At 51.2% G+C, this 26,380-nt stretch overlaps 1 protein-coding gene across 2 annotated transcripts; it reads left to right on the top strand.

Moving 5' to 3' along the window:
- The first annotated feature begins 292 nt into the window (after nt 1-292).
- On the top strand, nt 293-25,075 carry VPS37B (VPS37B subunit of ESCRT-I). 2 transcript variants are annotated; one of them, XR_002480807.2, is made up of 5 exons: nt 324-460; nt 20,597-20,768; nt 22,156-22,238; nt 23,005-23,628; nt 24,488-25,075. XR_002480807.2 is itself a non-coding variant. In XM_021698584.2 (4 exons), exons 1-4 carry the CDS (start codon nt 350-352, stop codon nt 23,500-23,502), a joined length of 864 nt encoding a protein of 287 aa, XP_021554259.1. In that variant the 5' UTR covers nt 293-349; the 3' UTR covers nt 23,503-25,075. The 2 variants fall into 2 exon arrangements, 1 of the variants encoding a protein (XP_021554259.1); XM_021698584.2 differs by having other exon boundaries at nt 293-460; nt 23,005-25,075.
- The last annotated feature ends 1,305 nt before the right edge of the window (nt 25,076-26,380 follow it).

Genomic DNA, 26,380 nt, shown 5'->3' with positions numbered 1-26,380 from the left:
CTTTTTGGATCCAGACCTTTCTTTTCCTTGAGGAAAAAGGCTCTATGTCATCACAACGCCTTCTCCTGTGCCGCGGTGACCTCATTACTGCTTCTCGCTGCCTTACAAATCCATTCGCACCTCCTTTCTTTCCCTCTAGAAGCTCCCAACCTTCCCCGGGTCAGCCCCGCTTCACGTCTCGCCCCGGGCCCAGCCTCCTACGTCCCGTCCGCCCGCCTGCGCGGTGATGACGTCATGCTCCAGAGATGGCGTCACGTGCCCCCCCCCGCGGGGGGGCGGGCCTTGAGGGCGGCGCTTCCGGTCGGCGGAGACTGGCTGCCGGAGCGGCGGTGGCGGCTGAGACGCGGGGATGGCGGGCGCCGGGAGCGAAGTCCGGTTTGCTGGGCTGTCGCTGGTGCAGCTCAACGAGCTGCTGGAGGACGAGGGGCAGCTGACGGAGATGGTGCAGAAGATGGAGGAGGTGAGCCGGGCGGGGGCGCGCGGCGGCGGCGGGGCCTCGAGGAGGGGCGTGCGGGGTCGGGGGCCCGCGGCGGGCTGGAGGTGGCCGGAGGCGGAGGCGGGGGCGATCTCGGTGCCTCCAGTGGGGTTGAGGACTGCGTCGAGGAATGGGAGGGCTTGAGACGGGGTCGGGGTCGGGGTGAGGGGACGGAGCTGGAGCTGAGTGGGGGGGAAAGCGCCCTGAGACGGGGCTCGAGGGGTGATCGGGTTCGAGGCGAGGCTTTGAGGCGCGGAGGCTGGGGATGAAGCCGGGATTAGAGAGCCTGGAACGGGCATTTGGGGACTCGGGGGGCTGGGGCTGAGTCTGGTGGGACGAGGAGGGAATTGGGATGAGACTGGGTTGGAGAGGGTAGAGGGGACTGTGGTGGAGGACTAGGGGTGACTGAGACCGGACGGAGGGGGCCGAGGGCTAGGTCTGGGCAGGGGTTGAGGGGCTTGAGGAGAGGGTTGAGAGGTACAGGCGGACTGAGGCAGGGATTGGGGTCTGCGAATAGGTTTTCAGGGGCTGAGTGGATTAGCTGGGTAGGAGTCTTAGGATTGCCATTTCCAGGATGGGTTTGTGGGGGCTGAGGCTTTGTAGCTGAGCCTCAGCCTGAGAGGACTTGAGGATTGGGCAGCGTCTCTGAGGTTGTGGGAGGCACGAGGCCACGGATTTAGCCAGATTAAGATTTGAGGGGTCCGTGTATCTAAGAGTCCCCAAGAGTGTTGGAGGGGCCCTGTGGGGTCTGCTGTTCATTTGGAAGTGGCCCTAGCAGAGCCATCCCAGGTGGTTCTCCTTGGTCTGGTGGTGGGAGCAGGAATCCCTTTCTCCATAAAGTTGCCCATCTGTGAAAGCAGGGAATATGGGAATCTAGTATGGTGGCTTTGCCCCGGTGTCCTACCCTGCTGGGGCCAGTGAGAGTTCCTGGAGCTATTTTTTTTTTTTTTTTTTTGGGGAGAAGATAAACCAGGGGTTGGGGGGCTAACAGCCAATCCCCACCTCTTTGATAGTTGAGGTCCTGCCCAGCCTCTGGAAGGATATGGCCACCCTCTTTCTGGTTATGTCACTGGATCTTTTGTGGCATGGTTTGCTCTCCAGATTTGGATTTGCACTGTGTAGGTCTCTCCTTTTTCCAGCCTTTTTGGACTGTTTCTCTGAATGTCCCATCCTGCGGGTCTGGGTCTCCTCCAGGCAGGTGGACCCAGGCTGATCCTAGCTCTCCGCAGCCAATTTACCACTCCTACTTCTTTGTCTCCCAAGTCTGCGCCTTCCCACGCCTACATGGCTGAGCCTCTCACCCAGAAGCCTGAGTGGGGGCTTTTGGCTTTCTTTCCGAAGAGGGATTGTTCAGCACTGAGCCAAGCTTCCTTGAAAGGGGGCTTGTATGGAGGTTGCACATTCAAAATGACTGGAAAACCCTCAACAGATTATTGTCCTGAGCTACAGAGAGGCCACTGTAGTAAGATGGTATCAGTCTCTCCATTAATACACCCCTTGTATTCACGGGCTTTGTAACTTGGCACATAGAACGTTGCTCCGAGATGCAGTTTCCCTCATTTATGGTCTCCATGTGGCACTTTCCATTTTAGAGAATGGTAAGTGACAAAATCCATCTTTCTTGACTGAAAGAGTTTCACGTCTCTAAAGAAAGAAAATCTTTGGGCGCCTGGGTGGCTCAGTTGGTTGAGCGACTGCCTTCAGCTCGGGTCGTGATCCCAGGGTCCTGGGATCGAGTCCCGCATCGGGCTCCCTGCTCTGCGGGGAGCCTGCTTCTCCTTCTCCCTCTCCCACTCCCCCTGCTTGTGTTCCCTCTCTCGCTGTGTCTCTCTCTGTGAAATAAATAAATAAAATCTTTAAAAAAAAAAAAAAAAAAAAGAAAGAAAATCTTTGCTTAGTTTTTCTGCTTTTTAGTTGCTGGGAGACCTTTTGTTGTATGTCAGCAGGCATCTTTCTAGTTTAATAATAAAATGACAGGTATATTTTTCTAATGTGTAATACCACCTACAAGTTATTTTGCTGTGTGACCATTCTGTTTCAGTAAGAACGGAATACTGTATTTATATTGGTGTAGTTAGATTGTTTATATTCTACCTTAATAGAAATAAACTGCCTTTTAGTGGAGGGAAGATTGTAGAAAGTGTCAAGTAATTCTCCTGACTCCGAGGCTGTTAGGGACAGCATGACTTGTTTCCTCTACCCAAGAAACTGGAGATTATTACATAAAAGGAAAGGCAAATTAATCTAGCAGAACTTTGTTGGTTGCTTTTTTTTGTAAAGGTGACCGTCTTACCAGAGTATCCTATACAAATACTGAGGACTCACCGACTGCCCTTGATTAGACCACATAATTCAAGTTAACTTACTCAGCAGTAGTTTGTTCTTCAGGGTGTAGTGCTTTTAAAACAAGGAAACTGATCTAGAAGACCAAAATACTTTAGCCAAGCAGCTCACCTAGCTACAGTCACACTTAGCAAATCCTGTTCCCCTGGTCACATGTGGCATGTTTCTGTGGGAATGGGTATAACATGAATAACTAAAATTTTGGCCATGGTACTTTGACTCAGCTGTTAATGTCATGCATTGGTTTATTGGCTTATTTCGGGGTGGTTGTGAGACACAGAAGAAAATACTCTGTAAACTGTCCTCTCTTGACCAAAAGGGAACTTAGAGACTTTGGAATCAAATACTCCAGGCTGGACTTGGCCACTTGCCAGCTGTGTGATTTCAGGCAAGTTAATCCACCTCTCTGAGCATCTGTTGAAGGCTGATAGAATAGAGTCGATGTGGGGATTATGTGAGATAGTGCATGTTAACACAGCATATAGTTAGTGCTCAATCAAGACTAATTGCAGTTACTAATAACCAGCTAATTCATTGTTTTTTAGAAAGGTACTGACAGCCATTAATAGCAGGTCATCCTGACAAGTTAATAGAATCTTATTTCAAGAATATTAAGTAAATTTTTACTTGCCATTAGCTTAAGAAACATCTTACCTTTTTATGGTCAAAACGATTAATTGTCTCAGGTCTAGGATGAGACCGTAAATGCAACAGGCCTTTTCCAGCATAGAATCTCTTAATCTGAACCAAAGGCTTTTTTTTTTCTTTAATTGGCAGAAGGAAGTGTTTTAAATTGTAGAGTAAGACTTCTTCAAGCCTTGAGGGGATGTTTTGTGGCAGAAAGCGTGGCTAGGTTTTGAAGGCATTCGCTGTTAGGTTTGGATACAGCTGTGCATTATACTTACATTGTTTTAATTGTGGTGTGTGAGCTTTAGCGCAGCTCAAGACATTAAAATCATGTTGAAGCTATAGACGGTCTCATTTTCAGTGCCTGTGTGTTTATCTTTTCCTGTTCCTCCTGTCCATTATGCAGTTCCCTAAATGTAGTACCATCCCCAGTGATCTTTGCTCTTTCCTTTCCTGTGGGCTGTCGTTTCATATGCACACATTTTATTTAAAGTTATTTTTACATGGCAATGGAATGTGCCTTTCTCTCTTCGTCCACATTAACCCCGTTGGACTTACAGGGCACTCCCTTAAAAGGAACTGTCGCTTAGGGGATTAGGCAGCTAACCCGCACCTCTTGGGTCATGTCTCCCAGTGCGCTTTCTGAGGAAATGTTGATTGGTTGGTTGATATTAACTAATAATTCCACCTCACTAAGGTTCAAATTCAGGACCTGTGTTCCTTTGGCAAGTGAAAATGCCCACATGCAAAAACGCTGAGGGTCTGAGAAACAGATCGTTCTGTGGAAAGAGTCTGGTCTGGGAGAAGCTGTTTCCCTAAGGCGTGTTCTGGTGTGATTTGTGTGGGGCTGCAGGGCTACTGCATGAATCATAACGGCTCATTGAAATGTCCTGACCTTGCTTTAAACCCAGGGACTGTTTCCTCAACATGGCACTGAGCTCTGGTGGGACTGGTTTTTGGAAGTTAGGATTTAAACTCTTGGAGTGTCTGCTACTGAGTTTGTTTCTGTTCTCGTTGTGCAGGCATTGTGTATACAAAGGCTTCAACTTTTATGTTTGAGTCTTCTCTTCCATGGACTTATTATTTTAACTCTTGAGTAAAAAATTACTGTGTCTGGGAATATTTTCTGAAATTCAATTTTTTTTTTTTTTTTAAAGGAGGCATTAAGATTTTGAGGAGGGGCGCCTGGGTGGCTCAGTCGGTTAAGTGTCTGCCTTCGGCTCAGGTCATGGTCCCAGGGTCCTGAGATCGACACCCCCCACCAGGACTCCCTGTTCAGCGGGGAGCCTTCTTCTCCCTCTGCCCCTCCCCCCCACTTGTGCACACCCTCTCTTTCTGAAATAAATCTTAAAAAAGTTTTTGTGGAAAGGGGCGCCTGGCTGGCTCAGTCGGTGAAGCATATGACTTTTGATCTCGGGTCGTGAGTTCAAGCCCCACGTTGGGGGTGGAGCTTACCAAAAAAAAAAAAAGATTTCATGGAAAGCGCCTAGCTGAGAGTCGTGCATCCTCATTTCAGTTACTTAACCTCTCTGTGCTTCGGTTCCTCCACCGTGAAGTGAGGGTGGTAACCGTGCAGGTTTTGTGAGGCCCAGTGCAGTAGCAGATGAAGGCAGTACTTGGCACCGGGGGGGCTTCCGTAGAGGCCAGCCTCCGTGCTTGCTTAGGAGATTTTCAGAATTGTTAGACTGGCTGGCTTGGGTGAAATCCGACCGCTTATGGAATTGCTCTCTACTTCTTTCGCATAGATTAAAAGTGCAGTGGGAGTGGTGTAGTGCAGAACCGACCTTTGGCAAGTATTGTCTTCCCGAGTGGAGTTTCCTCATTGCAAATAAAGGGGATGACAACGGTACCTACTTCATCGGGTTGGTTGGGTGGATTAAATGAGTGCATTAAGATGCTTAGTATGGCACCTAGCACAGTGAGCACTCAGGAAATTGTTATCAGCTGTTATTGCTAAAACGAAAAAGGCTACATATCCTTCCTGCTATTTCAAGAAGATTCCACTTCAGTTCCACAGCTGTGGGGCACTAACTGCGTACGAGGCATTTTAAGGATGGAAACATGAATAGGGCATAATCCCCGTGTTATGATTGGGGAAGAAACCAAGTACGCAGACATTTACAGTGCAAGAGAGAATAGGAGGTAGGGAGTTTCAGTTTGGAAAGATGAACGTGATGAGGATGGATGGTGGTGGTGGCTGCCCAGTCCAACAGTGTAAATGTATTTAAAAGTGGCACTTGAAAGTGGCTAAAATGGTATAGTTTATATTTTATCACAATTTTTTAAAAAGAGAGACTAAGAAGAGCCACATGTGAATTGTAAATGATATTGAAGGTCTGATGAAGAGGTTCTCTGGCTAGAGTAGTTAGATTCCTAGTGCAAGAGATAGACTTTGGTAGGTGGGTAAGATTTAAGAAAATAAATGATCAAATACAATAATACCTCTGAGAGGGTCTAGAATAATGTGAGGAGTATCTGTGCACCTGCCAACCAGCTTAGGAAGTAAACACTGCCTACCCAGTGAAAAGCCCTCTTTGTGCTCCATCCTGAGCATGACACCCTACTCCACCCCCAGCCACGGTCTTGAATTAGATATTTATTTCTCTAAGTAGGGTTTTGAGAGAGAAACATGGGGAATCAGGAGGAAGGGACAGCAAGAGCACAGGCCCAGAGCAGGGAAGCACGGGACAGGCTTTATGAGTGGTGAGTTGCCATCTCCTTTGCCAGATCAGATCTGCCCGTGAGTAGGGAAATGACCGAAGGCCAGAGCGGGCAGAGTGCCAGCGAGTGAGTGGAAGGCGGGTAATTTGGTAGCAGTGAGTTTCCACGACTTTTTGGAGCAGAAGAGCACTATGATCAGAAGTACACTTTAGGAGGTTAACTTGGCAGCAGAGTATGGGCTGGGTGAGTGCGGGAAGGTTCAGGAAAGGCCAGGGTGGAAGTGCAGTGGTAAGAAGAAACCAGGGTTTGAGCTGGGGTTCTGGGAGAGGGGACGCCAACCTCACCAGCTTTGCCTTCCACGTGCTCCCCCACCTCCTCAGTCACAGACACGTGGTCTCTTCACTCCTTTGTATACCTCTTCCGTGGCACTTGTCACACGTTTTGTAAGTCACCTTTACTTCCTTGTGTCCCTGGCTAGTCCAGGGGCTCCATTTTGTCCTGTGTGTCTTTGTGGCCTTGGCATGTAGGTGCTGCTGGGTGAGTGGCGCTAACTGGCTGCAGGTGGAAATGAGTAAGGGGGGCGGGGGGAGGCTCCCTGAGACTGCAGCCCGAGAGCGCGGGGCAGGGAGGACCGTTGTGTGGCACCTCAGGCAGCAGTTGGAAATACGGCTCTAGAGCTTGGGAACAGTCAGCCGAGACACAGATTTCGGGGCCCACTTCCTTCCGGAAGAATCTAGAAGTTTGAAAGGCCAGCAGGAGTAACCAGCAGGCTGGGAGAAGCACAGGGAGAAAGGAGTCTGGTGTGTTATAGACAAGCCAACATCCTGTTGTAGGGTTTGTCCCGACCGTATCAGACTAGCCGAAAGAGGAACCTGAACTGTTTGAACCTCATCTGTCATGCAGAACTGATGTGCTCTTGAGCTAAGCCAACTTTGTTGTTTGTAGACGACCCTGACTTAGGCTGGTTCAACCTAACGACTGTTGGACTTGACGAGGGTGTGAAGGCGGTGTGCATTCCGTAGGTAGCGTACTTGGAATTTTGAATTTGTCTTGCCGCGGGCTCACGATCTGCGGTCCCACCCTCTCCCATGACGCTGAGCAGTGGCCGCAGCTCCCCGTCAGCCACATGATCATGAGGTTCAACAACCGGTATGCTGACCGCCACCTGCGCCCCCACGGCCGTTCTGTTTGTCACTCTCAGTGCGGTAGTCAGGAGATTACATGGGACCGCCAGCGCTCCGTCATAAACTAGGCTTTGTGTTGGGGCGCCTGTTTGGCCCAGTCGGTAGGGCACGCGATGCTTGGTTTCAGGGTTGTGAGTTCAAGCCCCATGAGCGGCACCTCGAGGGTCTGTTCCTGTCTGGTGCCCGGTCCCTGGGTTGGCAGAGGGACCGAGTAAGCGCTGACTAATGTTTGCCATCGGACAGCAGCTTTCGTCAGTGTGAACACAGCTGAGGCCGAGCCAGTTGATTCATTACTCAGCCTTTATGGAGCACCTTGGGGCTGGGAAGCCACGAAGTCACTTCGCTTTCCTCTTTTGGGATTTCGCAGGTGTACAGAAGTCCGTCTTCTCAAATATTGGATGTGTGAAACAGTAGTGATGGGGACACTAGCGGGAGGGGACCCGACAGGCCTTTGTGGGGCTGGGGGAGATCCGCAGAGAATGTCTCCTGGAGGAGAGCGGACTCATGAGCTGTGACTCAAAGGAAGAGTTAACCAGGTAATGAGGGAGAAGGCCTTCCAGGCGTGGGGGTGGACAGCCAGAACAGAGGAAAAACCTAGAGAGGGGTGCACAACGGGAATATTCAGCCTTGCTGGAGGGACGGAAAGAGGCCAGAGAGGCAGGCGAGACCAGATGGCTTGATCCTCTTGGCAGAGGGAGCCACGGGAGTGCTGCGGTCACAGTTGTGACTTAAATGGACGGTTTGGGCAGCCCCGCTGGTGGGGGTGGATTTGAGGGGATAAGGCCAGAAAGCAGGGAGATCAGCTGGAAGGCCGAAAGATGGTTGATAACAAAGACCTTCGGGGCAGCCCACAATCACTGACTCGAGGGCTCACACCAGGCTCCTCGCAGGCCTGGGAGTCTTGTTTTGCCCCCAGTTCAGATAGGAACACACTCGGTCGTATGGCTTGTCTGTCAGAGGCAGATTTTTGAAGGGTACAGGGAAAAACTAACAGAGCCACTCACACCATCTGGAAATAAATGATAAAGAGGAGGCAAAAGTTTATAAAAAGCCTCACAAAAAACGTAAGGTCGGTTCTTAAGCGTAGTGGTTAAAGATGGCATTTGGGTTGCTAGGAAACCCTGGGCACCGTTAACCGCCCTAAATGTCCGTTCCCTCGTCTTTAAAACGGGTGCATTAGAACAGGGGCCTTATGAGGCGTCAGGAGGATCAACCATGAAGATGTTTGTAAGCTGCTGAGCTCGGGCTGTGGCAGGACTGAGTGCCCGGTAGATGGAGGCTGTGGCCGGTTTTTTTTTTTTTTTTAAAGATTTTATTTATTTATTTGAGAGAGAGAGAGCGAGAGACAGAGAGCATGAGAGGGGGGAGGGTCAGAGGGAGAAGCAGACTCCCCGCTGAGCAGGGAGCCCGATGCGGGACCCGATCCCGGGACTCCAGGATCATGACCCGAGCCGAAGGCAGTCGCTCAACCAACTGAGCCACCCAGGCGCCCCTGTGGCCGGTTTAATAAGGTGCTGGGGCTGTTTGCTTCAGGGTAGCATTTCCCTTAGCCGTCCTTGGGGCGCTAACTCTGTGCATGTCAGTGGTGGTTACATGAAAAGGAGTTCCATGGTAAATAAATTTGGGAAACCAGTGTTAAAAGGTTTTGCTTTGCTTTGTTTGGTACTTACTACCAGGGTGTGTGGTGAAGCTCTGGAGGGGCAGACGTTGCTGCGTTTCCCAAACTTACTTGATCATGGAACTCATGGGACCGCTTCCCTGGGGCATGCTTTGGCAAGTGCTTATTTAGGGGATAATGTGCCATCTGCTTCCAGCGCCCGTGGGTCAGCTGTTTCACACACGGTCCCGTAGTTACTTGATATTCATGGCGCCCCTCTGTGTCCTCAGTGGCTGGTCTCCTTTCACATACTCTGTTGAAGAACGCAGGCAGTATATGGTATTTTGTTTTGAGTATATATAGTATTTCAAATTTCTGATTCCAATTGATCAAATCTTTAAAAAATTTTTTATTATAGAAAAATTTAAAAATATAGAAAATTATAAAGAAGAAAAACATAATCACATGTAATACCACCACCCAGAGAGAAAAGGAATACTGTTAACATTTTATATTGCTTTTTTTTTTTTTCTTGTTTTTCCCCCACTGGGATCATTCTGTATGGAGAGTTTTTTGTTTGCTGTGTGTGTGTGTTTTAACCTAAAGTTATACTCTGGTCATTTTCTTATTTTTTTATCAGAATATTATAATAGGACAGTGTTTTGGGTTTTTTTTTTTTTTTTTTTTTAAAGATTTTATTTGAGAGAGAGAGAGAGAGAGCGTGCGCATGCATGCGATCCCAGGACCCTGAGATCATGGCCAGAGCCAAAGTTAGACGCTCCACTGACTGAGCCACCCAGGTGCCCCGTGCAGTTTAATGGCTGCATGATACTTGATCATGTGGATATGTCCTAATTTATGTAATCATTCCCTTTTTGGATATTTAGGTGCTTTTTTTTTTTTGCTATCATTATGTTGTGGTTAACATCTTTGAACATAAATCTGTTAATCATTTTTTTAAAAATTGGTATTTTAAGTCTTAAGTAGGCAGTTTTTTAGTTAGAACATCAAATTCCCTACATCAAATAAAATTGTAGGTATTTTTTGTTATGAAATTTAAGTAGAGGGGTGCCAGGGTGGCTCAGTCCTTCAGCGTCTGCCTTCGGCTCAGGTAATGATCCCAGGGTCCTGGGATCGAGCCCTGTGTCGGGCTCCCTGCTCGGCAGGAAGCCTGCTTCTCCCTCTCCCAGTCCCCCTGCTTGTGTTCCCTCTTCTCTGTGTCCCTCTCTGTCAAATAAATTTCTTTTTTTTTTTTTTAAATTTAAGTAGAATGGGTAACTGATTCTTCTTTGACTAATCCCTTTCTCTACCCCTGGACTAAAGAAATCCCACAATTAGAATAGCATTTTCTCATACTGAATAGAAGATGAATAATTTCAGTCATGTGAGAGTAAATTTTATCCACTAAACTGAATTCTTGACTCAGGTGTTGGAAAATTTATATCATAATGTATTTTAAGTGTAAAAGCAAAATTGTCAAAAGATTGTAGTCTTAATACACGTAAGCCAGGATCCACCTGGTTAGGCATTTTTGTATTTGCACTTGTGTAAAGACTGTCCCAGAAAATTCTTATACATTCATTTCTTGTAAATTGTGGTTAAAAGGAAATAGAGAAAAGGCAAAAACCCTTCAGCTCTTACTAAACAAATGATTGCTTTGGTGGTTTGTCCTGGCCAGAAACTGCTAATAAGAAAAGCAGAATTTATAGGATGCCTGGGTGGCTCAGTTGGTTAAGCGTCTGTCTTTGGCTCTGCCCTGGTCATGATCCCAGGGTCCTGGGCCCACACATCGGGCTCCCTGCTCAGCGGGGAGCCTGCTTCTCCCTCTCCCTCTGCATGTCACTCCCCCTGCTTGTGCTCTCTCTCTGTCTTTCTCTGTCAAATAAAATCTTTAAAAAAAAAAAAAAAGGCAGAATTTAGAAGTTCTGTCTTCCATAGGCTTTCTTTTGGGGAAGGGAGAAGTAATCTGGATTTAAAATTACAGTAGGAGCTATTAATTGACCGCCCTCCACTTAACCAGAGTGTTCCAGTAATTGGCATTTCCCACCATCAGATATAGTGGTTAATGCCCCCCCTCCCCATGATCATGATCAGGTATCTGGATATTTCTGCTCCCACACTGCAGTTGTATACTTAGAGTTGAGAACTTGTCCATTCTGGTTTTCTTACAGTAATTATTTCGCTAAGTACTGTGGCAGCTGGTGAGCCATGAGTGAAAAGACAAGGAGAGAAATTGGAGCTGAGTGCTTTGAAGAGTTAATAGAAGGTGGTGCCCTAGAAACAAACTTGCTAGTGAATTAGGTATGGACCAGGCTGCGGGAGAACGGAATTCCAGGATTCTGCACTCACCTCACACATCTAGTCTTAAACCCTCCACATCAAAGGATGTGGTCTGGATGAAAAAGAACTTCTGGAACTCGAGCTAGTGGAACCTTTCTCTTGGAAAAGACCTTTGCCTTGAATGAAGAAATGGACAGATGTATATCTTCAAAATTTTGTGTGTTTAGCGATTTACGGCTTTAACGAAACTGCCCAGCTGACCAGCAGCTAATTGGTTCTGATAATATGGACTGAGGGCTTCTTGATGCCTTCCCTGGCTCACCTGCCAACGATGATTTGGTAGGTCAGAGTGTGACAAGCCCCTTGCCTTTAGGAGACAGGGACAAAGGCAGGTAACATGGTGATCAGTTTGGTGTTCCTGTCCTGCCTTCTGTCCTCCCTCCCCCCAGAGTACTCAGGAATTATAAGGTCAGTGATACTAGGAAAGTAACATTTTCTAGCATGTGACAAGTTATCAGAACCAGTCACACCTATTATTATATTTCTTTCTTATTGACATCATTATCCATATAAGTCCAGGAAGTAGGGCGATCACCCACCCCTGTGAATGTTAGGAAGTAAGTCTTCTAGGAAAACAAAAGCACCCTGGTGTGTTGAACCTGCCAGAACTAGAAAGCTAATTCTTCTCTGGGACTAGGCCATTTATTTTCAGACCTAGCTTTTTGCATTTCTACGGTTAGTTGCGCGTAAAGTGAATAACATACTAATTTTTAAGATGCGAGCCAGCTCCATATGGAAGGGATCATTCCAGTCTCCGTCCCCTTGCCTGCTACTTTGAGGGCAGCAAGTTTCATCTCAACAAGGATTTTGACCTCTCCAATCAAAAATAGCAGTCTTTATTAATCTAATATGTTCGCTCTGTTGAGTGGGTTGTTTTGGTGGAACATTAGCTAAGCAGCCGGTAAATTTTCTCTCCCGAGTAGGCTGTAGCCTTGGAGATGGTTTCACACAACCCACCAGGTGGTTGTATTTTAGGACAGTTTCATAATGTTCTACAGTTCTTTCACTGTATTTTTGAGTTTTCAGATCTTTAATTTTTGTTAACATGTTTAACAGTCCAACTCTGTAACTGTTAAGTTTTTTCACTTTTTTTTTTTTTTAAGATTGATTGATTTGACAGAGAGAGACACAGCGAGAGAGGGAACACAAGCAGGGGGAGTGGGAGAGGGAGAAGCAGGCTTCCCGCGGAGCAGGGAGCCCGATGGGGGGCTCGATCCCAGGACCCTGGGACCATGACCTGAGGCGAAGGCCGATGCTTAGCAACTGAGCCACCCAGGTGCCCCTAGTTCTTTCACTTTTGGATTGAATTAAGCCACGTTTGCGGCACACCTCCGGGATATTGTGGGCTTGGATTACAGGCTCCACTGAAAGCCTGAATTCAGTTGGAAGACTGGAGAGGGGGAGTTTGTCACTGGCAAGGTCTTCACTGAATGGAAGATGAATTTGGGCTTTCTAATAACCTAAGCTTTAACAGGAAAGCCCACACTCAAATTGCATGTGATCTTGGTGATATTTACCCTAAGATTAATTGGTGAGCTAGATCAAGTGTAGTACAATAAAAGGAGAGATTAACCTGGCTGAACGCATGCCAACCTTTTGGTCACCTGATCCATAAGCTTGGTGTATTTAGAGTAATGCAACCTAACGTTTTCTACTGGTAGGGAAGTACAAAAGCTAAGATTTAATTTATGCCTCATCTTTATATTATGGATAGCTTTCAATTTAATTTTATCTAGAGAGGAAAATAGAAAAATAAAAAAATTTCCCACCAAAAGGAGCCAGTATTCGAGAAGGGCTGGTGCAGATCGGGGGCAGCAAATGTACACATGGGTCTGGGACACCTTGTTCTACTAGAGAGCGGGAAAGCTGTCCAACCCCTGGGGACCCAGCTTGAAGTGTCTCCCACCAGCCGTGGGCAATTTGAGCATCAGGAAGGTTACTAACTGCAGTTAATTGAAACCTATAAAAAATAGAAATCCATTACTTAATGATGCCCCCCAAAAAAGCTTATTAGTCATTATCAGAGGTTGCTTGATCATTAACTCAGTCTTCTAAAAGTTGGTTTAAGACTGGGGGGGAGGTTGTGTTGGAAATAAACAGTCATCCTGCTTTTCCTATATAAACGATTTCAGATGGTCAACCAGATGAGGCAGAAGCTCATTACAAGAGGGAATCGAAGCCAACACATGCCGAAGTTGAAATTAGAGGGTTGTTGTTAATTTTAGTGTGATTATGGCATTATAGTTGTAAAGTTCTTGCCTATTAAAGATACATACTAAAGTTTTTAAAGGGTGAAACGATAGGATGCTTGAAATTTACTTTAAAATACTTGAGAAAAGTGTTTGGGGGGGGGCACCTGGGTGGCTCAGTTGGTTAAGCGTCTGCCTTCGGCTCAGGTCATGACCCCAGGGTTCTGGGATCGAGTCCCGCGTCGGGCTCCCTGCTCGGCGGGAAGCCTGCTTCTCCCTCTCCCACTCCCCCTGCTTGTGTTCCCTCTCTCGCTGTGACTCTCTGTCAAATAAATAAAAAAAATTCTTAAAAAGTGGGGCATATCTCAATGAAGCAGGATGGGCGAATATCACAATTGTCAAACCGTGGACAAGGTACACAGATTCGTTATGCTCCTCTCTCTACTTTCCCTTCGTGTTTGAAAATATCCTCAAGAAAAAGGTAAATGAAAGATAAAAACAGAAATTGAGATGAGTGAATCCTGGAACTTGAAACAGAAGTGACAGTCGATCAGTTTTTTTTTTTTTTTTTTAAGATTATTTATTTATTTGACAGAGAGACAGTGAGAGAGGGAACACAAGCAGGGGGGATGGGAGAGGGAGAAACAGGCTTCCCGCGGAGCAGGGAGCCCAATGCGGGGCTTGATCCCAGGACCCTGGGACCATGACCTGAGCTGAAGGCAGACGCTTAACAGCTGAGCCACCCAGGCGCCCCATGAGAGTCGATCAGTTCTGTGCAGTGGATGGTAGATGGTATGGCGTCATGCAGGGCACAGTCATGTAGAAAACGCACTTGGGAGACAGAATATCCTGACCCTTAACCTCAGGACTCTAGTCACTCACGGGCACTCCAGACTCTGCTGGTCTCTTAAACCTCCCTGAGACTGTATTTCTTTCCTGGGTAAAATGGGGGCAAATCTGTCTCCCCTTTGCTGAGAGGATTGAATGCATGAAGAGAAGGTGGCACAATGCCAGGCATGCAGTAAGTGCTCAATAAATGTTAGCAGATGCTGTTGAAACATGTAGGGTGCTGACGGGAGTGTAGTTTTCACACCAGTAACTTAAGTGTTTAAGTTCATATCTTTATGGATTTTTGTTGTTCTTTTTCTCTTTGGAGCCATTTCATTTATTTGAAGAGCAAATGAGTCTGTTGAGAGCTGCCGTGAGAAGGGTCTGGCGTCCCCTGGAGTTGGGCAGCAGGATGCTCACAGGGCCTGCCTACACTTGGGGTCGTGAGGACAGACTGTTCTGGTTCTTGGCTCCCCAGAACCTGGTGACAGGTGCTTTTTTAGTATTTCTTGAATGAATGAATGAATGAACGAAGGGAAGAACCAGCCCCCCACTGTGTTGGAGTATCTTGTTGTGGCTGTTACGAGCTGTACGCGAGGTCCTGCAGTCTGTGCGTTTCGGGAATACAGCCCCGTCGCGCCATCGCGCCGTCGCTCGTCATTCTGCCCTGCTGTCCTGGCAGGAGGGGGCTGACCCTGCTGCGGGGGGAGGAGGGGGACAGGGGTTGTGTGTGCCGGCTGCCGTCCGAGGGGTGTCTGTGTATCCCGCATCGCCGGTTTCTCTGCCGTGATGGGGAGTCTTGCTTCAGAGCAGTCGCGGTCATCACCCCGCGTCTCCTCTTACATCTCACTTCCAGACCGCTGTACGCTGCGGGACGGTCTGGTGCGGAAAACCTGCACGGCGAGCTCAAGCCTCCGACCCCGCACGGCTGGCAGGGCGCGGGCCGCTGCTGTCCCTGCGCCTCTCGGCCGCGACCATTGCGCGCGTCACCCACAGGGCGTTTATATCTGGCTTCTTCCACACCAACTTTATTTTGGACTGCACTTCCCCAGCCCGAATGGCCTGCACGTGGGGTAGCGTGTCGCACGAGCGTGCTGGGAGACCTTCGGTGTTAACGCGAGCAGCGTGAGAGCGAGGGGGGTCTTCACGTTTCTGCCTCGACAAGCGTGTCCAAAATACCTCGTTTTCTTTTTCTTTTTCATGTGTGTGCATGTGTGTATGTGGTCGATGGTCCTTTATTTTTATTTATTTTTTATTTAATTTTAAGATTTTATTTGAGAGAGAGAATGAGAGAGCATGAGAAGGGGGAGGGTCAGAGGGAGAAGCAGACCCCCCCCCCCCCCCCCCGCTGAGCAGCGAGCCCCATGCGGGACTCCATCCCGGGACTCCAGAATCATGACCTGAGCCGAAGGCAGTCGCTTAACCAACTGAGCCACCCAGGTGCCTTATTTTTATTTATTATTGAAGCATAGTTGACCTGTAACTTCGTGTGTAGATGATTCAGTGGCCACCACAATAAGTGTGGTCCCCATCTGTCACCCTCCCACGTTGTGACAATATTACTGTGTTCCCTATGCTGGGCTTTCCATCTCCATGACTTACTTTATAACTGGAAGTTTGTACCTCCTAATCTCCTTCACCTACGTCACCCTTTTTTGAAACAGCTTATTTTGCTAGAGCCTCTGCTCTTCTGGTTCTAATACTAACAGGTTGTATTAAAAAATAATACTCTTGGGGCGCCTGGGTGGCTCAGTCGTTAAGCGTCTGCCTTCGGCTCAGGTCATGATCCCAGGGTCCTGGGATCGAGCCCCACATCGGGCTCCCTGCTCCGCGGGAAGCCTGCTTCTCCCTCTCCCACTCCTGCTGCTTGCGTTCCCTCTTTCGCTGTCTCTCTGTCAAATAAAATCTTAAAAAAAAAATACTTGAAGCACCATGTACAAGGAGAAGGAGGAAAGTTTAGAAGGAAAAAAACAAAAAAAGGATCAGAGGTTGCTGTTGTTAACTCCGAGTGAACATCGTTACCGCTCATGGAGGGAGGGGGCAGAAAGGACTGGAGAAATTCGGTGCTATTCCACATGCTACAATCCTGCATCTCGTTTTTCTCTGATTATGAACAGAAAAGGAAACTGAAGTGGAGTATGTGTTTAAAAAATGTTTCCTTACCACAGTGAGGCTGTTTCCTGACAGGATTTCTCTATGGTTAAGAAAAAGGCTCATGAGAACCATCCAGAGGTCGGCAGCACGGTTTTCAGTGTCAGGTATCTGTTGGCCCTGTGACGTGGCTCCTAAACCGCGGTGACCCCTGCAAGCATCCTCAGGGTCATGGCACGGATCCAGTCACAGACGCTGAGCCTGGGGTCGGTCTCACGGGCGGTGGAGAGCTGGGCCGTGTGTCACCCACAGTGGCTGCCACTTGGACCTTGCTGAGCGTGTGTGCGCCGTCCCCAGGGGGAGGGCCCTGGGCCCGTTCCAGCCAGCTCGCCTTTGCTTTGCAAGTGACGGAGCAAGACTGGCTCTTTCCTCCCCGTTTCTCACTGGAGCAAGGGAAAGGAATATTACGGAGGAAAGTTTTTCTGTGTCTAGTGCAGCATCCCAGGTGTGTTCTGAGGCGCGTCAGAGTGTCGGAATGGCTTTATCAGATGCTTGAGGAGCTGCTCCCCACTCAGCACGCTGTCCTGGCCTTGTCCCCTGGAGCGTGCTGTGGGTGGTGTTGTGGGTGGCCACTTAGAACTTACCAATATTTACTAACATAAAAACATCTGAATACCCAAAGGATATAAAAAGATTACAGCTTTTGATGGCCGTCCGTTGGTTTTATTTGGCCCTTGCTGGTGGGCGGCTTGAACCGGCCTTTATGTATCCTGTGCAAAGAGCCTGTGCTGCTTTGTGCTGGTCTCTTCTAGGACTTTCTACCTGCAGGAGACGTGATTTCGACCTGACTTAGAGCCCGCGAGAATAAAATTTCTTTGTAGATGTGTTTTATACGGAAACCAGAGCAGTGGTGCTAGGCTGGACCCGTGCCTGGGCCTCCTGGAGGGTTTGGCTGACGCAGGGTGGGTCTAGCAAACCGGCACCCCTTCCCCTCAGGTCACTCCAAGACCGGCCACCGTGGCGAGCACTGCTGAAGAGCAGTCCTTTAACGGCATGCTAGAGTTAGGCACCATGTCCTTGTCCATGTCCTTTCCATGGTCCCTACGGGGATCTTTGCTCACAGCCGTGCCTCCACTGAAGATGGAAATCCTTCTTCCAGAATTAGCCTTAGCCCCAGTGTGAGACCCCCCACCCCCCTGACTTGGTCTCAAAAGACTTTATCAAGGGAGCCTGTCTGCTCTGCATAAAGGATTTGGGGCATTTGTTGCTTGACCTACACAGCTTTTCCCCCCTTCTACATTATGTGATCCATCTTATTTGCTGGACCTGGCCTCAAGTGACTGGCTTTTGGGGGGTGGGGAAGGATCTCTGCTTCAGTCAGCAGATCCTTCCTGAGTGATCCCTGCTAGGTGCTTGGCACACCAAGATCCTGCTGATGTTAGTATTCCAGTGGGGAAGACTGTGAGCAGGGAGACAGACTTCCCACTCGCAGATTGCAGCCGGTGGCTGCGAAGACATGGGTGCTGGGGCCCCACTGTGAGAAGGAGCCTGTGGGAAGAGCAGACCTGAGCTCCAGAGGCAGTGCATGAAAAGGCTGGGGGTGCTCTTGGAAGTTCCCGCGGCGGGCAGGTGGGGACCCAGCGATGAGGGCGTGCTAAGGTCTGTTCCATTTATGATGACTGAGTTTATGTGACCGTAGAAGTGCTCCTCTTCCTGTCAGTGCTCTGGGTCTAACTCAGGGCCTGGCAGATAAGAGTTGCCCAGGAAATGTGTATTGAACAAAGACTTAAGATTGAGTCAGAATGCTGGAGTGCAGGGAGCCGGGGTGCCTGACTGTGGCCTTGAACACCTGCCCCTTCTCAGCCGTCAGATGAGACCGGCGTGCGGGGGAGGGGGGTTGTAGAGAAACTCTTCAGCAGTTTCTTGATTTATAATTAAACTTTAAATTTTGAGGTAGTTGTAGATTCACAAGCGGTTGTAAGAAACAAGAGCGATCCTGTGTGTCACTCCCTCCCCCACCTTGGGAACCCCTTGTGGAATTCTGCCCCACTCTCACAGCCGTGGCGTTGACCCTGGTCGGGATAGGGGAGAGCGGAGTATCCAGTCCCCGTGAGCCTCCTTCCTGAGGCCCTTCCCCAACCACTCACCTGTCTCCATTTCTGTGATCGTCATTTCAAAAGTGTATACACTGGATCCTTGAGTGTGTGACCCTTGGGCTGGCTTTTTTCACTCAGCATAATTCCCTGGAGTCTCGTCCAAGTTGCCACGTGTGTCAGACTTTGTTCTTTTTTAGACTGAGCAGTGTTCCGTGGCGTGGATGCGGTGCACTTGGGTCAGCCGTCCACAGATGAGGACGGCTGCGTGGCTTCGGGGTTTTGGCTGTTGCAAATAAAGCTGTGTCAAACATTCGCGTATGGGGTTTGGTGGGAACAGAAGTTTTCATTTCCCCTGAGGTGAAGGCCCAGGAGCACGATTTCTGGGTCGCATGGTAGTTGCATGTTTCGTTTTAAAAGAAATTGCTGAGCTGTGCTCCTGAGTGGACTATACAAAGGTTTGTTTGTTTGTTCTTTCAAATGGCTTAACAGTAGAAGGAAAGCCTCTTGTGCAGGAGCTCGGGATACAGCACACAGGGCGGGGGGGCTCTTCCGGAACTCTGCGCTGCCAGGAACCCCGTTTACACGAGGGCCCCAAATTCTCCCTGCTGGCTAAAAGCAGCAAGAGAGGAGAGAGTATTTTTGCTGCTCTAATTTTGTAGTGTTGAGCTAGAGGCTCAATTTTCTATCTTAATTTAAATTCTTAATTTAAATTCCATTTTAAGGCAAGCCTAATCTTTAGGGCCCTGGGCCCAGCTCCTGGGTGTGGAAGGTACAGACCACGTGGCTGCTGCAGGGAGCCCACCCCCCCCTCCCCCGCCACCGCCCCGGGGCCGGAGCTGCTGCCGTGTTCTCTCACGTCACTAGGGCGCGCGTGTGAGTGGGTGCCTGGGTGCCGGATGCGCTGGGGACTGGGCTGGCACCCTGGGTGGGCTTGGCCAGAAGTAGAGGCAGCACAGCAGGAAATCTGCACCCAGACTCTCAAGAGGAAGGAAGTCATGGCGAAAATAGCCTGGGTGGGGGGCGCCTGGGTGGCTCAGCTGTTAAGCGTCTGTCTTCGGCTCAGGTCATGATCCCCGGGTCCTGGGATCGAGCCCCGCGTCGGGCTCCCTGCTCCGCGGGAAGCCTGCTTCTCCCTCTCCCACTCCCCCTGCTTGTGTTCCCTCTCTCGCTGTGTCTCTCTGTCAAATAAATAAATCTTTAAAAAAAAAAAAAAAGCCTGGGTGGTGTGGCAGCAAATATCAAGGGGAAAATGAGATAACTGGCATTGGGTCTCAGGAAAGCTGCGAGAAAACAGCACAACGGGGCAGGACCGTGCACTGTGAAATTTCAGGTCCACACAGTGAGGTTGCTGCGGGCAGGCCATGGTGGCGGAGTCCTGTCACTAGCCAGTACGGATGGTGTCCCATGTATTTGGGGTTTTCTTTAAACATAGTTTTGCTAAGTTTTATTAGGAATTCTTTGCCTTGTTTTCAGACCCTAACATTTCCCCCTCTTGTGGTCCTGGGCGCCGGGCCTTCTCCCTCCCAAATAATGCCTGGCGGGCAGATCAGCCCCCTGGCCCCAGCTTTGGGTCTGAAGCTGGGAGGACCCCCGCCTTGCCCTCAGTCAGAGGAGGAGCAGGAGGTGGGCGTGGGAGAGCGAGCAGGGTCACTGTAAACGGAATTCATTCCCAGGGGGTGTCAGGCTTTTGTGTTTGATCTCTAAGCCTGATGATTGAGCCTGAATTGACACCATGCCAGCTGGTTCTCTGCTGTTAAAAGTGATTCTTTAACTTCCTGTGGAGCAGCAGAAACTGGTTTTGAACAAATCTAGCCCTAAATCTTTACAGCTGTTGGACCCGCAAGCACAGTGGAGGAATAAGGGATCCCAGCCACAGCGCGGCTAGCGAAGCGAAGAGCCTTGACAAGTCACAAGACAAAGCCCGGCTGCAAATCGTTGGAAAGGAAGTGGCTTTGCTCTTTAAGAACAGGGAGCTATGTCCAAACTACAAACCCAGAGGGGCTGGAGTCTGGGCCGGGAGTGGCCTGCATATGGTCTCAGCTGGGGACCAGCCCAACGACGACGGAAGCAGATGCTGGGGCTCCCGGGGGTGGGGCTCAGGAACCTCGGGGTACTGGTCTGCGAACTAACACTCGCTGGTTCTCATCATCCTGTGTTCCTTACAGACGCAGAATGTTCAGCTCAACAAAGAAATGACACTTGCCAGCAACCGGAGCCTGGCAGAAGGAAATCTTCTGTACCAGCCCCAACTGGATGCCCTGAAAGCACGTTTGACCCAAAAATACCAGGAACTCCAGGTTCTCTTTGAAGCTTATCAGATAAAGAAGACCAAATTAGGTAACTTTTCCAGGGTGATCCTTCCAGAATAAAGAGTTGAGGGAAGGACACATTTTCAAGCTGTTGGGCTACCAGGAGAGAAGTAGTATTATGGAAAAATTTCAGATTGAGACACTGGTTAAGGCCACAAAGAAAAAGTTTATACACAGAGTCATTCCACCTATTTAGAAAAGAGACTTAGCCACTTTTTAAACAAAATTTCACCTTCTCCAGACAACCTAGAAAAAAGGTAATTTTCTGAATCATGGTATTTAACAAATGTCTCCTCCTGTGCGTTAGGCCCTCAGAGTTAGTGCTGAGAAATAGTCCTCATGGGGACATTTCATCTTAACGTCACACTTAGATTTATGGTCATTATGAAGAGCTGTAGGAACGGAGTATGGAGTCCTGAGTGCTCTGCGTGGCTTTCGAGGGGGCTCCGGTGAAGAAAAGGTCAGAAGCCCCGCCCTTCAGTGAGGTCTGATACCAGGACTCCCTCAGCGTCTGCGTCACTGCAGTAAAAGCTCAGGAAGGCAGGCCCAGCCTGAGGAGCTCTTTCCTGCTGGGAGGACGTACCTTGTAATGTAAATTGGTAAAAATCAGCTTGGGAAAAGTTGTTTGGCAAAACCTACCTGAAGGAAACCTGTGCTGACTCTGTGAGTCAGCCAGTCCGCCCCTGGGTGTGCCCCTGGCAGAGATGGACGCTCGTGGCTGTCCATGGACAGGCCCAAGAATGTTCACGTAGCTTTGTTTGTAATGGCGGAGTTTGGAAACCACCTAAAGGTCCGTGTACAGAAGGCTGGGTCCGTGAGTTCTGGTCTCTACACAGTGGACATTGAAGGAAACCGGGATCTCAGATCCACGGTGTGGGCTGGAAGGAGGCAGCACAGAGCACGCCCTGGGTGATGCGCTCCCATGAAGTTCTCAGCCAGGCAGGACTTGGGCATCGGGGCCGCCTCGGGGCCAGTCCCTGGGAGCGGGCCTGGCGAGCCTTTGCGAATGTTCTGTATCCTGATCTGGGTGGTGGTGGTTGGGGTTTATACACACGTAAAAATTGAGGTCCTAGGCTTAAATGACATCTACTTGATGTAAGTTATATAAAGGAAATCTGCATGGGGTGGTTCATGTTATGTCATGTGTTGGGTGACAGCCCTCTGTAGGGCCAACGGTGACATGGGGTGTGGGACGCATGGTGTGGCCCCGAGTTTGTCCCGTTTTGTCCTTTGTGCTCCTTCCTCTCTTGGATTTTAAGGCCTTGACTTTCAGCTCCCTAGAAAGCTGTTACCTTTCCAGTTAAGGTGCGCTCTTCTTTGAAAGGAGGATGGCACGGAGCCTGGGGGAGCATGTTGTTCTGAGGGGCTGGGGCCCGGATGCCCCCTTCTCTCATCATGCCCCTTGCTTCTTCCAGACAAGCAGTCTAGCAGCGCTTCCTTGGAGACCCTGCTGGCGCTCCTGCAGGCAGAAGGGGCCAAGATTGAGGAAGACACCGAGGTAAAGCCAGCTGGCGTGGGTGCGGTGCCCCAGGGCACAGATGCCAGGGTCTGGGCCACTTTGGGAGCCAGTGGGCCAGTTCCTCCGCGGCCAGGAGGCTGTAGTGGGTCTGGTGCTCCAGCGAGCGGTGCGCACTGTACTGCGAGTCCACGCCGGTCCCAGGGCTTCGGCGGCCGACGCACCCTCGGCTCTGAATCCGCGGGCGGGGCAGAGCCTTTGAGATGCAGCTCGCTGAGCGCTTGAGGTTTGGGCCGCACTAAGCAATAAGGCCCTGAGTCCGGGTCAAAAGTTGCACAGTTGTAGCAAGCTGGGGTGGGCGGCACGTTGCCAAGTTAGGCCGGGTGGTCGAGTTCAGCCCTGGGCTTGGGTGGCTCCCTGGTGGGGCACGAGCCTGTCTCTGTCCTACGGACTCTGTACGGTGGAAGGAAGGAAACGGACTCGGGCTGGTGGGAAGTGGGTCGGGTGGTTTCCTCTGGGCCTCGAAGCTCAGCGGCTCAGGGCTGCCGAGAGGCCCGCTTCCTCGAGGGCTGGCTCCCCCTCAGGCCTGCTGCCTCGTGCAGCTTGTGGGGGTGTGGCGGGCGGTCAGGGCCAGCTACCTCTTTCCCCTTCTCTCTGCCGGGGGGCTGCTCTGAGGTCAGCCAGGGTCTGCAGTGGGGAGCGGGGGACGGAAGGAAGCTGGGTGTCGTCTCTCACTGGGTGGTGAAGGGAGCTTCCTTCCCTAAGGGCTGACCTGTCCCTGTAACCAGCTTTCTCCTGCTGCTTTCAGAACATGGCAGAGAAGTTTCTTGATGGAGAGCTTCCTCTGGACTCCTTCATCGAGGTCTATCAGAGCCAGCGGAAACTGGCCCACACTCGAAGAGTTAAGATCGAGAAGCTCCAGGAGCTGGTGCTGAAGGGGCAGAGACTTCCACAGGCTTCTGTGCCGGCCCCACTGCTGCCCAGGGTGCCCGAGCCGGCGCCCGCTGCCCCCCTGCCCTACCCTACCTCGGAGGCCAGCGGGCCTCCCTCCATGCTACCTCGGCGCATCCCCCCGCCACCGCCCCCGGTGCCTGCAGGACGCTTGGCCACGCCATTTACCACCGCCATGGGCTCAGGACAGGCCCTCCCGTACCCAGGGTCACAGTGCCCTCCCCTGCCCCCCCGCGTGGGCCTGCCCCCCCAGCAAGGATTCGCCGCGCAGTTCACGTCTCCGTACCCGCCCGCTCTCCCCCAGAGACCCCCGCCCCGGCTGCCTCCACACCAGCCAGGCTTCATCCTCCAGTGAGCCTCCCCCGTCCTTCCTGGGAGCCTGCACCTGCCGGCCGGGGCTCTGCACACACAGGCTGCGAGGACCAGGGGGCCGGTGCCCTGGGCCAGCACGTCCATTTGATTTTAGAACTGTAGGTCAGCGGTAAGTAGCCATAGGCCCCTGGTTTTGTACCCAGGAGGTTGTGTGTGCAAGGCCTCAGCCTGGCATCCCCATGGTCGCATTGGTTGGTTTTCGGTATGATTTTTTAAGTCTTGTAATGTTGATGGACTCCTAAGTCTGGGGGAAAAGCATCCCTCCCTCCCCACTTAGAATTGTGGTCCTCCCGTGGCAACTTTATTTAATGAGCATGCTCCATTTCTGCTTTGTTTGCAAAAGTCCAGGCCGTGCGGCCTCGCCCGCTGTGCGCCACAGTCCCTGGTCAGGGTGGGTCAGGTGGGCTGGCCTGGAAGGTGCTTACTGAATCTGGGGCCGGGGGTTGCCAGTCCCCCTTCCCCCCAAACCTGGATGCTTCAAAGCCCCGTGCAGCGTTTGGTCACGGGCCAGGTCCAGAGGCTGGGTGAGTTACAGCCAAGCCGGAGGAGGTGGGTCTGAGCTGGGCCTTGCGCAGCAATGCCCTCCACTCCTCTTCTCTCCCGCCGCGGGCCAGCCCCTGACGGTTTCTACAAAGAAATACGCGCCCCCCCCCCAATATTTTTATTACGTAATTTTCCTATTTTATATTGGCAAAGGAAACTTTTTGGACACAAGACCATTCAGGGAAACTTTATAAAAATGCAAATATTGTTTTGAGCAGATTGAAGTACGGAAGTGAATGCCATTTCCTTTTTTACAAGCAGTGTATGGCCACACCTGTGGGTGCCTGTGCTGTGCCTTAGTTTCCCCTGGTGCCAGGGAGGGGCCGGCCCCGGCTCCCCTGCAGGCCCCCAGGCTGGGCAGGCGGAGGGGTAGCTCCTGTAAGCGGCTTTATGTTCCCAGAGGGGCTTGTTCGTTGTGTTACCAGCGGAAGCAGTCTGTCCCCCGCCCCCCGTGGACCAAGATCCTTGTGGCCAGTCTTCTCTTCTGCTGGGGCCTCCAGGCAGGAGGGGGACGAGGGACTCGAGCAGCATCTCAGCTGGGGCTGGAGCCAGCCAGCACGAGGATCCTCAGAGGGTGCCAACGAACTCGGACGCACTGGCCACACCCCCGGCTCTTCCTGGCCCTTTAGGGTCGCACCGGCGGCCCAGGTGACAGTTGAGACAGCACGCAGGGGGTTGGTCCCAGCAGGCCAGGGCCGAGGCCACCATTTGGCCGGAAGCTTTGTCTTCAGCTGCCCTGGGCGTGAACACCCCTGTACCATCACGGTTTGTAGCGCTGGGGGGGGACGGTTAACTGCCCTGCCACTCAGTTCTGGGACGCTTGAGCTTGGTGCTCCCGCCATCCCTCCACCACCCACCCCGAGGTCGGGGGATGCCCACAACCTGTGCAGGGTGTAGCCAAACGGCGTGAGCTCAGTGTGGATGTGGGGAAGGGGCTGCCAGGCTGGCCTCGTCTCTCTCCAGGGCCATGCCTGAGCCGGGGCTGTAAAGCTGGAGGACCCTTTTTAATAAACAGAGAATTAACGACGGTCCTGTCATTTCTGTACCTGGGGATGTTCATGGCGTGTTTGGTTCTAGATGCTCAGTGATCAGAGTTCCAAGAGGGAAGCGGATTTGTGTCTGTCGCAGTTGAGAAGCCACCCAAGATGGCTGAGGTGTCTGCCTTGACCGGGGCCCCTGGCACTGATTGCGCCTTTTGTGCTGCTTCCCAGATTCTCCTGGCCAGGAGTAAAGGGCAGAAAGGTGGGAGAGCGTGTCCCCAGGGTTGCAGCTGCCCCCCGGCCCCCCCCCCCCCCCCCACTCCCCGGCCTCTGGGTTCAGTCTCTCTGGCTCTGTCCTCCGGGGCACCAGCATGGACTGCACTGCTGAGGGAAACGCAGGCCCTTGTCTGTTTCGAGTAATGACAGAACAGGGTGGCTGACCTTTTGTTCTGGAGCCGAGACAACCCCCTCCCCGCCTAACGGTCCCAGGTGGAGTTGGGTGCTGGGAGAGGGACCTGCCAGGGCTGCACCCCAGGAGGGACTTTCCTCACTGCGTTGGCCAGAACAGGAGCGCCGAGACCAGGCCCGCGTGAGCCTCCCTGTTGCAGCCTCCAGCTGGGCTGCCAGTGGTGCCCGTCCCCGCACAGGGCGGACGTGCTAGGGACACGGCTGGGGTGGTCCTGGGAGGAAGAGGCAGGCTTCTCCCGAGAAACCCATTTGCTTTTTTGAGATTTTGTGTCTGATGGTTGCTCTTTCCCCAGGGGCTGCTTGGGAAGCTTCCGGCCAAATCTGTAGCCTCCCTTGGGGGTGCCTGGTAGACGGGGCTGTGCTTTTGGTGGCGTATCAGCAGCCCAGCCTTGTCCGATCCTCGCCTCCCTCCAAGCCCCTGTGCTTGGGAGCAGGTCAGGGAGGCGCGGTGGGGGGTGGGCGCGCAGAGCTCAGACCCCGAGGCTCCCGGTTAAAGGTTTGCTCGTGGACGACTTAACGTCCGTCGGGCTAACATTGCTCTGGATCGGCTGTAGTCCGTGCAGGGCAGTTTTCACTGGTTTGTATTTGGTGGAGCCGAGCATCTGCTTTTAACGTCTTTTCTGCAGCCGTTTTCCCTTACAAATGAGAACCAGACACCGGTTCCATTTGACAACCCCACCCACACTTCCCAACCAGCCTGGAGCGAGTGAGGCAGGGGCCCGTTTCACCCTTTGGGAAAGCCGGGCTCAGGGAGTGGGACTCTCGTCTGAGGCCGCGTGTCTGTTTCCACAAATGCCGGTGACCTGCAGGGGAGGGGAGCACGCAAGGCAAGCCCGCCTGGCCGGGCACCGTCTGCACCCCCGGGGAAGG

Source organism: Neomonachus schauinslandi, chromosome 14 (assembly GCF_002201575.2).
Source record: "Neomonachus schauinslandi chromosome 14, ASM220157v2, whole genome shotgun sequence".
Lineage (NCBI taxonomy): Eukaryota > Metazoa > Chordata > Mammalia > Carnivora > Phocidae > Neomonachus > Neomonachus schauinslandi.
This window is presented reverse-complemented; position numbering and strand designations above follow the sequence as displayed.